At 43.9% G+C, this 14,240-nt stretch overlaps 1 protein-coding gene across 8 annotated transcripts in view; it reads right to left on the bottom strand.

Annotated features, from left to right (window-relative positions):
• Positions 1 to 14,240, bottom strand: part of CCDC30 (coiled-coil domain containing 30) — a 172,160-nt gene that overhangs the window by 12,644 nt on the left and 145,276 nt on the right. For all 8 annotated transcript variants that reach the window (XM_067725743.1, XM_067725735.1, XM_067725738.1 and 5 more), the window contains 2 exons: positions 10,745 to 10,857; positions 1,053 to 1,194 (listed from right to left, as the gene is read on the bottom strand). In XM_067725743.1, coding sequence (XP_067581844.1) covers positions 1,053 to 1,194; positions 10,745 to 10,857 — 255 coding nt within the window. The remainder of the gene's footprint in view (positions 1 to 1,052; positions 1,195 to 10,744; positions 10,858 to 14,240) is intronic.

Here is a 14,240-nt window from a genome sequence, read left to right as displayed (position 1 = left end):
TGGGTAATACAGAATAGGTTGATGATATTTCTGGGGGGCCCATGAACCAGGGTTGCTACTTTCTTCTGTTATACTTTCTATATTGTCTTCCTAGTTGTGGATCTGAGTCTTTAAAAGTTGGATGAATTAGTGCCAAAATAGGAGGGTACTGCAAAATCTAACATATTTTCCTTTTTTCCTACAGTTTGGAGTATCAAGAGGATTTTTTAAAACTAAAAACACAACAATGGTGACCCATCTGTTATAATCCTCAAATGTCTTCTGTGTGTAATCTAAGGATTCTTACCCTGGAGTCCTATAATAGCCCATGGAATAACTGAATTTACATCAACTGTTTTGGTATCCTTGGCACATAGTGGTGGTATGATGAAAATTTGTTGGGTGAAGAAATGAGTAATTTAAGACTGAGGACAATGTTTTCAAAATTCTGAAAGGGGCTGGGGATCTCCAGAAGGGAAACATTCCTGGCCAAATCAGTTGCTCTCCATTTTGAATGGATGTAGTTTAATGCTCTCAAGGCCATTCGTCATTTGATCCCATTCATCTGTCCCATTTCCTTCTTACCCACACACTAGAAAGTCACACAGGGGCGACAAGACAAACAAAGAAACCAGGGATATTTAGAAAACAGCCTGAAGGCTCTAGTCAAGGACTGATGAAAGAATAGGGGTCACCTGTTTTCACTGCCATTTAAAACTGACAGAAATGTGAGGCAAAATGAAGGCTGCGTAAAGTAGGAATGAGTTACGGAGGGTGGTCTGGAAGTCTCTGCTGCAGGGTGATTAAGAAGATACTTTCATTTGAAGGCAAGACACTAGTCCTCAGCAGCAGTGCAGAATATTTTCAGTGTGTCTAATTTGATCTAGCATCGCTATGAGTCTTACACACCTTGGGGCAGGGCTTAAACGATTACTCAAATTGAAAAAGGGTGCAAAGAAAAGAAATGGAAACCTGGGCTATGAAGAGGCCACAAATACATTAAAAAACGAGTGGGCTTCCTCCAGATGACCGATACCAGCATCACCAGTGAACTCTCCACCTTTTCCCCTCACCTTTTCCATTTGTTGCTGCAGGGCTCCAATCTCATTTTCAAGTTGTTTGATTCTCTCATCTCGGAGTTCTACTTCATGAACTAAACGATCCTTGACTCTGCGAAGCTTGGCTTTGTGGTGGTGATGTTTCTCATTATAGTTTCTACAAAAGCAAATTTAAATACAGGTGCACCTGAACACAGTGCAAACTACTTTGCCTCCCCAGTATGCACCTTTCTTGGGTTTCCTCTTCTTGCTTTGTCAGGGCCTCTGGCACCACGGATGGAGACTTGTCCTGCCTCACATCTGCAGGTGGGGAGAATGGACCAAGTACAACGTTCTAAATAACACAAGATTCCGTCATCTCCAACTCAGGAAACTCCTCGACTTCTGATCTCTGACATCTATCAATTCGGAATCCTGCTCCACTGATTCAGTCATTGATTTAAAATTTTCTAGTTCTTGGCTACACCCTCGGACAGTGATATAACCCACTACTTCTATCTTGTCTATTTTCCAGATAAGTGGGTTTGCTCTCAGTCCTTGCCCTTGAGTCTAGACTTTTAAATGCCAATTCTATATGTCTCTGCTCAAGACTCTTACTGAGTCTGACATAAATTTGACTTACCACTAGTAAACACATGAAAAGATGTTCAACATCATTAGCTATAAAGAAAATGCAAATCAAAATTACAATGAGATGCCACTTCACACCTAGTAGAATGGCTAAAATAAAAAAGAAAGATAATAACAAGTGCTGAGAAGGATGTGGAGAAACCAGAACACTCATACACTGCTGGTAGGAATGGCAAAGGGAAAAAGCCTGGCAGTTTCTCAAATGGTTAAAAGTAGAGCCATATGATCTAGCAATTCCATTCCTAGGTATATGCCCAAGAGGAATGAAAACATATGTCCACACAAAAACTTGTACATGAATGTCCATAGTAGCACTATTCACAACAGCCAAAAGGTTAAAACAACCCAAGTTTCCATCAACTGATGAAGCAATAAACAAAATATGGAGTATCTGTACAATGGAACATTATTCCGCTACAGAAAGGAATGAAGTACTGATACATGCTACAACATGAATGAACTTTGAAAGCACTATGCTAAGTGAATGAAGCCAGTCACAAAGGACCACATATTTTACAATTCCATTCAGATGAAATGTCCAGAAGAGACAAATATAGAGTGAAAGAAAGTACGTTAGTGATTGCCTGGGGCTGGGGAGTATAGCTAAAGAGTTTCTTTTTGGGGTAATGAAATCGATTGTGGTAATGGATGTACAACTAAAAGCCTCTGATTTGTACATTTTCCATGGGTGAATTGTATGGTATGTGAATTATATCTCAATAAACCTGCTATTAAAAAAAAAAGACAACAAAAATCTGAGTTACCATTTCAAGCTACTACAACAGCTAATCCTGAGTAAATAAGAAAATAGATTAAAGCCTGCATACCACCACTAGGCAAACTGCTCTGAAGATGACTGTGCTTTCCAAATGAGAATATTGTTACTCAGAAAGTGCTTCTTCAAACGAAAAATTAAGAACTTTCACTTTGAACCTAAGGCAGGAAATAGATGGGCTCCAGGGTAGCCATTTACAACTGGCCTCCTGTTCACATTTCTTGGGGGGAGAAAAAGTTGGGCTTCCGGCCGGACGCTTACAAGTAACTAGCCTTCTGTTTGCATTTCCTGAGACAGGAGATAGGTGGGCTCCAGGTTAGGCATTTACAGCCAGCCTCCTGTTTGCTCTCTGAAATGGAAGTAACAGCAGAGACAGGGTAAACAGCCAGGCTTTGTCTCCTGTGGATGCCTTAAGATAACAGTCACGGCAGGGACAGAGAGGGGCTAAACCCCGTTTGAGGAAAAGAACAAGAGGTCATACATTTCCCATCCTTGGGGCAAGGGAGACACTACATGTGTGCAGAAAGCCTCCTTGGGGATCAAAAAGGAGGGGGCACCATCCGATAATATGTGATGCTAAGGCGGCCCATATGCCTCTGGGCTGGAATCCATCTTGGAAAAAAGTTGCGCACGCATGTTGGGGAGGGTGCTAGGGCAGGTCAGGTGTGGAAAAAGAAACCAGGTAATTGGCCAAAGGTAAACAAAGACCCGGAAGAACTGCCCTATGTAAATGATTTAACCGCTTCTTTACTGCACTCCTCCTCATTAGGTGGGATGCCGACACCCTTTCTCTCCGGGTGTGCATCTCTGCCTTGCTTCTATCTTAACTAAACAAACTGTTTCTCTGTGTGCTCTCCCAACTTGTTGTTGTGGTATGTCTCTAATAATAAACTTCGTACCCATTTTTACAGTTTTTGCCTCCGTGAGAAATGCATTTTTCACTGGGGTCAAGAGCCAGAGGGTCTGGTGGCTTGGATTCCTGGTTTTCATACAGGCTACCCAGGTTCAATTCCTGGGCAGGGAATTAAGATCTAGCTTCGCGCCACCGCTCACTGCTGCCTCTCCGAGATCAAACCTATGAGGTCTAATAACACAAAATCCCTCTGAACCAGGATTTCTGTACTACTGACGTTTTGGGCCAGAGAATTCTTTATTGTAGAGAGCTGACCTGTACTTTGAAGAATGCTTAGTGGCATCCTTGGCCTCCACTCACAAGATGCTAGTAGCACCTTCTACAGTGTGACAACCTGAAAAGTCTCCAGACATTGCCAAGTGTCTCCTTGCCCTGGAAGGCAAACTATCCCCTACTGAAAACCATTGCTCTAGCTAATGTCCCTAAACGAGGTTTGCTCTAAGCCAATAGCAATGGTTCTCAAACTGTGTTCTGACCAGCAACACCATCATCACCTGGCAACTTGTTAGAGATGCAAAGTCTCAGGCTCTATCCCAGAATTACAGAATAAGAAAGTCTGGAGGAGGATCTGTGTTTTACTAGGTCCTCCAGGGGGTTCTGATGCAGGCTAAAGTTTGGGAGAAACCCTTGGGGGACCTCCTCACTACTTCTGTTTCATTGTAAACAGACTACTTGTGGCAGGCTGTAAGGGCAGAATGGCCTTTCTTCATTCCTGCTAACAGAACTCAAGTTCATTTAGGTGTCCATAAGGATCCCTTGATCTCAAGGAAGGTGGGTGTGCCCCACGTGTGTGCAGGGTGGGTTGGGGTGGGGATTGAGTGTGTGAGACAGGTAAGTCCTGCTGGAAAAGCAGGAATTTGAACAAAGGTCTCTCTCTGCTCTGGCTGCCCTCCTGCCGAGGAGGCTGTTACCTGCAGCTACAGTCACTGCCTTGTAACCATGAGGTGTGAAGCCTAAGGACAAAGCCATCAGCCCGCCAAGCATGGCAGAGGAGGAGGAGGGAAAGAGCCTGTCCTTAAGGATGCTACTGAGTAGCTGAATCAATCTCCATAATCATCTTCCTCCAGATTTCTTGTTATATAAGAAAAAAAAAGTTTGTTTAAATATATTAGTCAGGTTTTTTTGTTACCTGTGGTCAATTACATCCTGATATCTTAAAAACAGAAAAACTAAACAAACAAAACAGTATTCTAATGCTCTCTCTAGCCTCTGATTTCCCTGAATGCCTAGAGATTTGAATAATGCCTTTTTAACTGAAAGGAAAAGTGTTTAAGGAATGAAGCATCTGCTCTCTGTCAGTGTAGGCACGGGAGGGCACAGTCATTCAGGCCTATGATGCTGGGCAGTTTGCCTATGTCAACTGTCTGGGGCTCTGACACTCAAACTGGAGGAAGTCCTAACTAAGTGAAGGGAACTAACGTGTGCTCCAGGTTTATCACAAGACACCTCGCGTGCTTTTAAAGCAAACTTGTGAAGGTGATGTCCTCACTCTGTGGCCCAGGAGATGGATGCTGTGCAGTAAACTCAGTGGGTCTGGGTTTCCAGTCTTTGACTGGTTCCTAGGAGACAACCCCTAAGCCCTTGGAATATCCTGCCTGATAATAATGTCTCTGTATACTGGTGGCTTTGGGCCACACCAGATATTTTATGCTAACAAAATGATTCATGGTGAATGCATTTTTGTTCACCTTGGGCCTGGGCCATGCTGGATCAGTCTGACTATTCAGAGTTTGGAGAACTGGAGACTAAGTAGTTAAGGTCAATCCCAGGAGCTCTCTGTCCTCCTGACTAATCCCCGATTAAATCCCTGGATGTCAAGGCTCAGGTGAGTTTCTCTGGCTGGGAATGCTTCATATATATTGCCACACAACGTCGCTGGGAGAATTAAGCACTGCCCATACTACTCCACTGGGAGAGGACGATGGGAAGCTTGCTTGCATCTTATCTCTCCTGAACTCTCGCTGCATGCTTTTTTAATCTGTATCCTTTCACTGTAATGAACCATAACCATGAGTGTAAAACCTTTCCTAAGATCTGTAAGTCCTAATGAACCTCCAGACCTGTGGGCGGTCTTGAAGACTCCTGACACAGAGGGAAGTTACTTTTACAGAGAAGAATCTGATTCCAGAGCCTGTGATCTCCCACTATGCCCCAGTGCTATAATACCAGCAAAGCCAGGCAAACCGGATATTGTCAATTTCTCTTGATGAGATATTTTGTTTTACATAAAAACTAGGAACCAGATGGGAGGGGAAGAGCAAAGCAGACTTAGTTAGATACTAATTCTAGTCAAACTATGATGGAATAGCTACTCCAAGAGAGTCTTATGTTCTTGTAAGTTATATCTTACCTCTAAATGTGTTTTTGCAAGACTCTTCCATTTTCCAAAGTAGTGCCCCTCTCTCTCCTACTTGCTGATTGCAAATAAAAGAATCATTTTGCAGGGACTTCCCTGGTGGCGCAGTGGTTGAGAGTCTGCCTGTCAATGCAGTGGACATGGGTTTGATCCCTGGTCCAGGAAGATCCCACATGCCACGGAGCAACTAAGCCCATGTGCCACAACTACTGAGCCTGCGCTCTAGAGCCCACAAGCCACAACTACTGAAGCCTGCGTGCCTAGAGCCTGTGCTCTGCAACAAGAGAAGCCAACACAATGAGAAGCCCGTGCACCGCAACAAAGAGTAGCTCCCGCTTGCCGCAACTAGAGAAAAAGCCCACGCGCAGCAACCAAGACCCAATGCAGCCAAAAAAGTAAAATTAAAATTAAAAAAAAAGAATCGTTTTGTATATTGTTCCCTTAGAAGATTAATTTAGCTGTTAGCCAGATGCCAAGCGGAGAAGTTTGAATTCTGGTAGGCCAGAGACATGCATACCGGGCCTTGTCACCAGATTGTCAGTGCGTGTGGCAGTGACTGACTGTGGGGATTGTCCCCAGTCCACTTTCTCCTTCTTCTGTCATTATAGAGCCCCGGATTTAGCTTGGCACTTGGTCGCTCAAATAGGAACTGCATTTTCTGGCTTTCCTTGCAGTTAGATGAGGCTATGGGAATAAGTTCTGGCCAACAGCCGGAGTGGAAGTAGTGTGCCTTCTAGGAGAATGGAATGCTCTTGCTGTCCCCTCTTTCTCCCTTCTTGTTGGAAGAAATGTGGATATGGTAGTGAACCACCTGAACTATGTGGCTAAGTGCTAAAGATGTTAGAGCAATAACAAGGAAGGAGTCTAGACTTCGGACACATGGAGCTACCACATCCATCCTGCACTTTTAGGTAAGAGAGAAAACCCTCCCTTTTTAAAGACATTCTTATTCAGTGTCTCTGCTGCAGCAACTCAACCTACATCCTAATTAATGGAGTTGCTCTAGATACCTGGGTTCATAAAACTGCCTGAGACCTGTTCAGTTCTGTGGCCCTTGCAGCACCCACTACATAATATGAGGTACCTATTCTTGAAGATTGTGACTTAGGTTCTTTACAGGGAGATACTTCTATCTCATAAATGTTCTCATTTTCCCTTATACTAGGAAGAGCTTGGCAAAAGATATCACCGGGTTTCAGCATCCTCTGGTCCATAGCCTCAGAGGTTTAATACTATCTAACAGTACACCTGTTGTTCTCTAAGTTTCCCAGCTGTTCACAGTTCCTCTGATTTTTTTTTTTTTTTTTTTGCAGTACGCGGGCCTCTCACTGTTGTGGCCTCTCCCGTTGCGGAGCACAGGCTCCGGACGCGCAGGCTCAGCGGCCATGGCTCACGGGGCCTGCTGCTCCGCGGCATGTGGGATCTTCCCAGACCAGGGCACGAACCCATGTCCCCCGCCTCAGCAGGCGGATTCTCAACCACTGTGCCACCAGGGGAGCCCAGTTCCTCTGATTTTTGACATCATTTGAAACACAACATGTATTTCTGGAATTGCTTTTACCCTTTCTGCCTTGGGATATTAAAACCCACGTCTGCAGCTTCCATGCCAGACAGCTTCTGTCTCTCTTATCCTGCCATTTGGACTATAAAAATATTAATTTATTTTTTAAAGATTATGGACAATTTGGGGAAAAAACCCAACTCCCATATGATCAGTATTATAATATTCTTGTATTTCCTTCCAGTCTTTTTATAAGCATCTTTTTTTAAAACACTGTCTACATTAAAATTATCTTATTCTCTTTTCATTTATTGTATCACAGCATTTTCCCATGTTGTTATCTAGTCTTCATGGCCACCATCTTTTACAGCTGTATTATGTTCCATCAAGTGAATTATTATACTTGACCTAACTGGCTCCTATTGCTTGATATTCAGGCTTCTTTCAGTAGTGCTACATGGTGTGAAGAGTACGTGGATGCAGTAGAGCTGGGGAGAGCTTAGAGCCTTCCTTTCCACAGCAGGCTGGTTATTTGACACACCTATTAGTTTAGCCAGAAGTTCTGTTGGCCAACTTGCCCGAAGAACATGCGGATTTTCTAAGTTTATGTTTGGCTTTGTTAATTTGTACAATAAGACAGCACAATACTCATGTTCTAAAATTTAAGGACAACTTTTGCTTATGTTTATATAAAACCAGATGGTCTTTCATTTATTTTCATTTCAAAAAGGCAAGGAATTTGTTCCTCTGGAAGAGTAGCTGGGAAAACATGGAAAAAAATAGGCATTGTTTATAAAGGTCAGGAGTGGGATCAGGGGAATGAGAACAAAAATGAACCTAGAGTTTTGACAATCCCTTCCATTTTCTTTCCTAAAGTTGTAGTTTTCAACCCTAGGTGCCCATCAGAATCACATGGGGATGATTTTAGAAAAGTATTGATCCCTAAGCCCTATCCTCACAGGTTCTGATTTGATTAATCTATGTTGGGGCCCATGCATGTGCAGCTAGGCTTAGCATCCACTGTCCTAAAGGGTATGGACAAATAATATGGTAAACTATTCAGCCTCACTAGCCATCAAAGAAATGTCTATAACTGAGCATTAAAAATCATAGAATAAGTTGAGCAAAAGAAGTCAGACACAGGACTTTCCTGGTGGCGCAGTGGTTAAGAATCCGCCTGCCAATGCAGGGGACACGGGTTTGAGCCCTGGTCCGGGAAGATCCCACATGCCGTGGAGCAACTAAGCCTGCGCGCCACAACTATTGAGCCTGCGCTCTAGAGCCTGTGAGCCACAACTACTGAGCCTGTGTGCCACAACTACTGAAGCCCTCGCGCCTAGAGCCTGTGCTCCGCAACAAGAGAAGCCACCTCAACGAGAAGCCCATGCACCGCAACGAAGAGTAGCCCCCACTCGCCACAGCTAGAGAAAACCTACATGCAGCAACGAAGACCCCCAACGCAACCAAAAATAAATAAATAAATACATTTATTTTTTTAAAAAAGTCAGACACAAAAGATTACATGCAGTGTAATTCCATTTTGATGAAATTCTAGGAGAAACAGAAATCAGAAGAGTGGATGCCTGGGAGGAGGTGGAGGAGCAAGAGATACAGACTGACGGCAAAAAGGTAGGAGAGAAATTCAAGGGAGAATGGAAATGTTCTGTATCTTGATTGGGCTAGTGGTTAGGTGGGCGTACACATTTGTCAAAACTCATCAAACTGTACATTTAAAATCTGTGTATATGTAAATTATACCTCAATTAAAAGAAAGAACACTGGGGAAAATTTCATCACAGCCCTCCCCCACCAAAAGTAGCAGCCAATGCAAATTCGGATGTGGTGAAATTGCTACTCATATAACGACGGCAGAAAATTTTGGTAGAATGCTTCTGAATTTTTTTGTTTGTTCGTTTGTTTTGCAGTATGCGGGCCTCTCACTGTTGTGGCCTCTCCTGTTGCAGAACACAGGCTCCGGATGCGCAGGCTCAGTGGCCATGGCTCTTGGGCCCAGCCGCTCCGCGGCATGTGGGTTCCTCCCAGCCCGAGGCACGAATCTGTGTCCCCTGCATCCGCAGGCAGACTCTCAACCACTGCGCCACCAAGGAAGCCCTCTTCTGAATGTTTGATAATACATTTTATGATCCATACGTCCAGCTTTTGGACTAGTAATTCCACACCTAGGAATTTACTGTATAAAAATAATTTTTAAAATGAAAAATATATGTACAAAAATGGTTTTTTATGTGTTACTTTGTATAAAAACATCAATCACAGGACCAGTGGGTAATTCTTAACTAAATCTGGGCTATGTTGTGAGGGTTGATTCCAGCAGGCCTAGACTTAACCTGAGCTGTTTTGCTAAAGTTCTTGCTTGGCGCTGACCACTGGTCAAGGAATGAAATACACTGATTAAAACAGTGTTGCTTTTCAGCCACAGGTCTGGAGTTTCAGAAAATGGTTTTTAAATCATTATCATAACTACAATCAACATAGTAGGTGAGTGAGAACATAAGAGAATAAGAAACTTCAACCTATAGAAAGAATAGAGCAGAGGGGCGCAGAGCTAGGAGCAGAGAGGTGGGTCATGGTTAAAAACTAAAAATAAGTAGATATAATAATAATAACAGCTGTGTGCTAGACACTGTTCTAAGTAAACGCTTTACATATATTCATTCAGTTAACTCTCATAACAACTTTATGTGATAGGAATGGCTATTTTGTCCATGTTAAAGATGAGATACCTCAGGTACAGAGAGGTTATTTAACTTGCCCAAAGTCGCAGCTAGTTCCTAGCAGAACCAGTAATTATACCCAAGCAATATGGCTCCAGAGTCCATACTCTGAACTACTAAGCTACACTTCAGAGAGGAGGAGAGCGGGAGGAATCTGGTAGGATGATGACCAGGGAATGGAAGAAAAAGCAGGTAGTTTGGGAACATAAATTTTTATTGAGCACCTGTTATATACCAGGGACTGTGGATAAAAGGATGAGTAAGACCATGGCCCATGTCCTTTAAAACCTACAGTCTGGTGAGGAAGACAGGTGTGAGTCACGTTATTTCAAAACAACATGGCAAGTTCTTAAATAATTACAGAGAGCCATGTACAAAGGGCTACAGGAACACGAAGAGTGACACCTCACTCAACCCAGGCCGGAGGTGTCAAGAAAGGCTTCTTGAGGAGGTGACTCCTAGGTTGAGAATGAAGAGTTGAAATAGGGAGAGCGTGGTCCAGACTGAGGAAAGTACGCAAGGGAAAAAGAAGGCTGAAGGCAAGTGAGGGGGTATATTTGGGGAAGAGCAAGATGTTAGATACCACTAGAGCTCAATAAATAGTAATTCCCTTCCCCCTCCCTCTCTTGGGAAGGAATGAGGCCCCATGTCTCCCTAGGAAAAGCCCTATAGATAGAACTTTTGGGAATGAAGGAAATCGGTGTTGGCGTTCTTGAAAGGTCACTTCTGTGAGCATCCCCTGCTCTGGCTCCCTAAGAAGTAGCTCAGTCTTCTAAAGGGAACTTGTTTTTGTTTACCTCACATGGACATCAAGCCGCTTCAAAAATTGCCCATACTCTTCACGTAGAGCTTCTTTCTCCTGCTGCAACCCAGACAGCTTCTCTGACAATTCCTGGTTGCTCTTCAGATGCTGAAAAACATTTAAAAGTATGGGAATACTCTGCTGAATACAGGTTTGATGTTGACGAAATGGAAACTGGCAACGCCTTTCTGCTGAAAAAGGCATATGGAAACCAGCGTAGCTTCCTGTGATTTTGCACTTCCAGAATTCCTGAAAGCCAATAGGTCTTTTCCTTGACTTTTGTTCCCCCAACCTTTCCAGTAGATTTGTGAGCATTTAATTCCACATATAGAGAGTCTTCCAGCTTGAAGTAGAGTGAAAGCTGTTTTCCTGACCTAACCCTGACTAATAAAGTATTTGGTTCTAGAAGGGGCTCCAGGGAGTCTGGACTTAGTGTCTGAGCTGGTCGGATTTGAAGGCAGTTTAATCTTGTCACTAATACTAGCAATCTATGACCAAAATTGATTAAATGATAATGTAGTCGCCTGTGGTGAAGTGCTCTGGCAGACCACAGGACTGCTACAAAGTTACAGAGGCACTGAGAACTCCAAGGAGTGCGGGGTGGCGAGCCACACCTGACCACGTTAATGAGCCGAAGAGGAGAAAATGTCCAGCTTGGGGTTTAATTATTGGAACAAGGCATACTCAGAGACCCAGAGCACATCCTTCATGTAGGCAGCAGGTCAATATATCCCAAACCCAAATTTCATCAAGGAGGTGGCAGAATTGCAGCATAAGTTGATTTCGTAGACTTGCCACATCTCTTATGTGAAAAATAGTGCTTTATTTGGAAATACATGCAAATCTGAGAATTGGGAACGAGAACATCTGACAGGATTCCAATAACTTTGAGCACCCTGGACCTAGAAATCCTACTGAGCCCCTCTTAGCAGCATAAACAGTCCTGCTGTCTCAGATTAAACACCCTTGCATCGAGGACTCTACTGACTCCACCTGAGGCAGCTACCTGTGCAGGGATACCTATTATTCTTAACACCCACCCTATACCACTACCGCTTCTCTTTGCCTCCAATCCTACAACTAGAGTCAGATCCCAGCCCGTCCTGGGGAGAGGGGGTTGAGTATAGGGACTCACCTAGGAGGACTGCCATATTGAAAGAATGGAAAGATTCTGCCAAATTAAATTGGCAGAAACCTGAGGAATACGGGTAGGACTGTATTCGTAAGGCATTACACTAGGGAGAAAGGAATATAATGTTGAATAGGCTGAATTTATTGACATGGATGCGCTTACCAGAGATTCAGGATTTAATGTGTTGATTTTAACGTCTAACGTGACTTTAATAGTTTGCTTGGTTGGTGGACTGAAACTTGGACCCAACAGTGACCTGTGTTAAATGACATTAAGATGCCAAGCTTCTTTGGTATAAGAGAGGAAAGAAGCCAAAGTCTTAAGTAGATTGGAAGTTTGGAGTAGATTTGTCATGGGCGACCTTCTCACCACCTCATCACTATGACCCGCACGTCACTCAGAAGACACTCCTTTCCCCCAGGCTTTGCCAAATACACTGGTGAGGGGAGGTCCAGATTCCTTGAAATGCTGAAAATGCTCTCCTACTGAGGATGATGGTGGGAGATGCCAACACTGAAGCCCTGATTTTAGTGGGGATGATGGTACTGCAGCGTGTCGGAGATCAAGTGGCAATGTTTAACCCCTGATACAAGGTGGGCATTATTACTCTTATTAGATAATAGGGCCAGAGATTTAACCAAATGGTTTGACTCATAGCGACCTTTGGTTGTAGTTAATTGCTCACAGTGATTACAGGACTAAAATAGATGAACAGCCTATTAAAGTTTTAATTGCGTTGTATTTTTAAATAAATGAATAAATATATAAATGCACCTGGGTCTGGTGAACAGAGGCCCAATTTGAATGACAACAGTGGAGAGTAATGGCCTCTTACTCAATCCCCAGACCTGAGTCAGTTCAGACCCAGGGTCCTTTTGCTAGGTTGTCTTCAAGAAGAACCTTGTGTGTGACGCTGCCACAAGCATGTGATCTTCTCCAAAGCCTTCCCCAAAGAGGACTGTGGCCTTTTACCCAGGTGGCTGGGCATTGGAGAGAGGGACTATCTAGACTTTGGGAGAATTACATACAGTACAGTGGTTCTCAGTCAACACTAATACCTTGGAACCCAAAATGAGACTGAGGTTCACAATTCAGAGTGAGGGCTTAAGGAAGTAAGGTGGAAAATGGAGTTTGAACACACAGAGTGTCTTAGAGTATGTCTGCAGTGATTCATTGGCTCAGTGTAGGTTTCATGATGGGCCTAGTGGGTTTGTGAATCTCCTCAGTGATTTCTTCCCAATTCTTTTTTTTCTTTTTTTGCGGTACGCGGGCCTCTCACCGCTGTGGCCTCTCCCGTTGCGGAGCACAGGCTCCGGACGCACAGGCTCAGCGGCCATGGCTCACAGGCCCAGCCGCTCCGCGACATGTGGGACCTTCCCGGACCGGGGCACAAACCCGTGTCCCCTGCATCGGCAGGCGGACTCTCAACCACTGCACCACCAGGGAAGCCCTCTCCTCAATTCTTGAATGTATAGTCAAACTAGACAATCTGGAATAGAAGTTTCTCTTTGTTGGCTTTCTGACCTGAGGCATGAGGGCTATTGATGGTAGAAAAGGCCAAGTGCTTGGAATGCCGTTTCAGAGTCTAGAATCAACTTATACCACCTTTGCCTTCAACCCATTTATCAAGCAACCTTCAAGGCTGTATGGTTTTAGTGGTGCCCAAAGCAAGACAAAGATCTGTGCTGTGACAGGCTGCGGTGCAAACTGCTTTGCCACTTGGGCTTTATGACCCAGCAGACCCAAAGTTGCTCCAAGTTTCCATGGCAGCTGAGGAAGCAATACAGAGCCTCTGGAAAACTGTAGTTTAATGTTATGATTTGGGAGGAAAGTCATCTCTCCTCCTATAATATCTCTTTGCCTTTTGAGAAAGGTCCTTGCTTGTGACTGGCCCTGGTGGAGACTGAATGGTTGGCCATGAGAAATCAAGTATCGAGTAACCTGAGCTGTCCTTCCTGAAATGAGGTGTTCTATTATTCACTGAGCATTGAGCTGGGCATGTGCAGTAGTACTCCATCCTCAAACAGAATTGCTATGTAAAATACTGAGCCCCAGCAGGTCCTTAAGGTTCCAAGCTACATTAGCAAGTGGTACTTACTTCTATTGCATCACCACCTCTCTTAACCCAAACCTATGGCCTAATGGGGAGTTCCCTACGACCAGTTAGCCAAGGAAGAATAAATTCGGGCCTGATGTACATATGATTCTGTACAATATGCAGCAACCACTAAGCTGGGACGAAGTGAGAGTAGCATTGACATATATACACTACCAAACGTAAATAGATATGCAGTTGGGAAGCAACTGCATAGCACAGGGAGATCAGCTGAGTGCTTTGTGACCATCTAGAGGGGTGGGA

Source organism: Pseudorca crassidens, chromosome 2, assembly GCF_039906515.1.
Source record: "Pseudorca crassidens isolate mPseCra1 chromosome 2, mPseCra1.hap1, whole genome shotgun sequence".
NCBI lineage: Eukaryota > Metazoa > Chordata > Mammalia > Artiodactyla > Delphinidae > Pseudorca > Pseudorca crassidens.
This window is presented reverse-complemented; position numbering and strand designations above follow the sequence as displayed.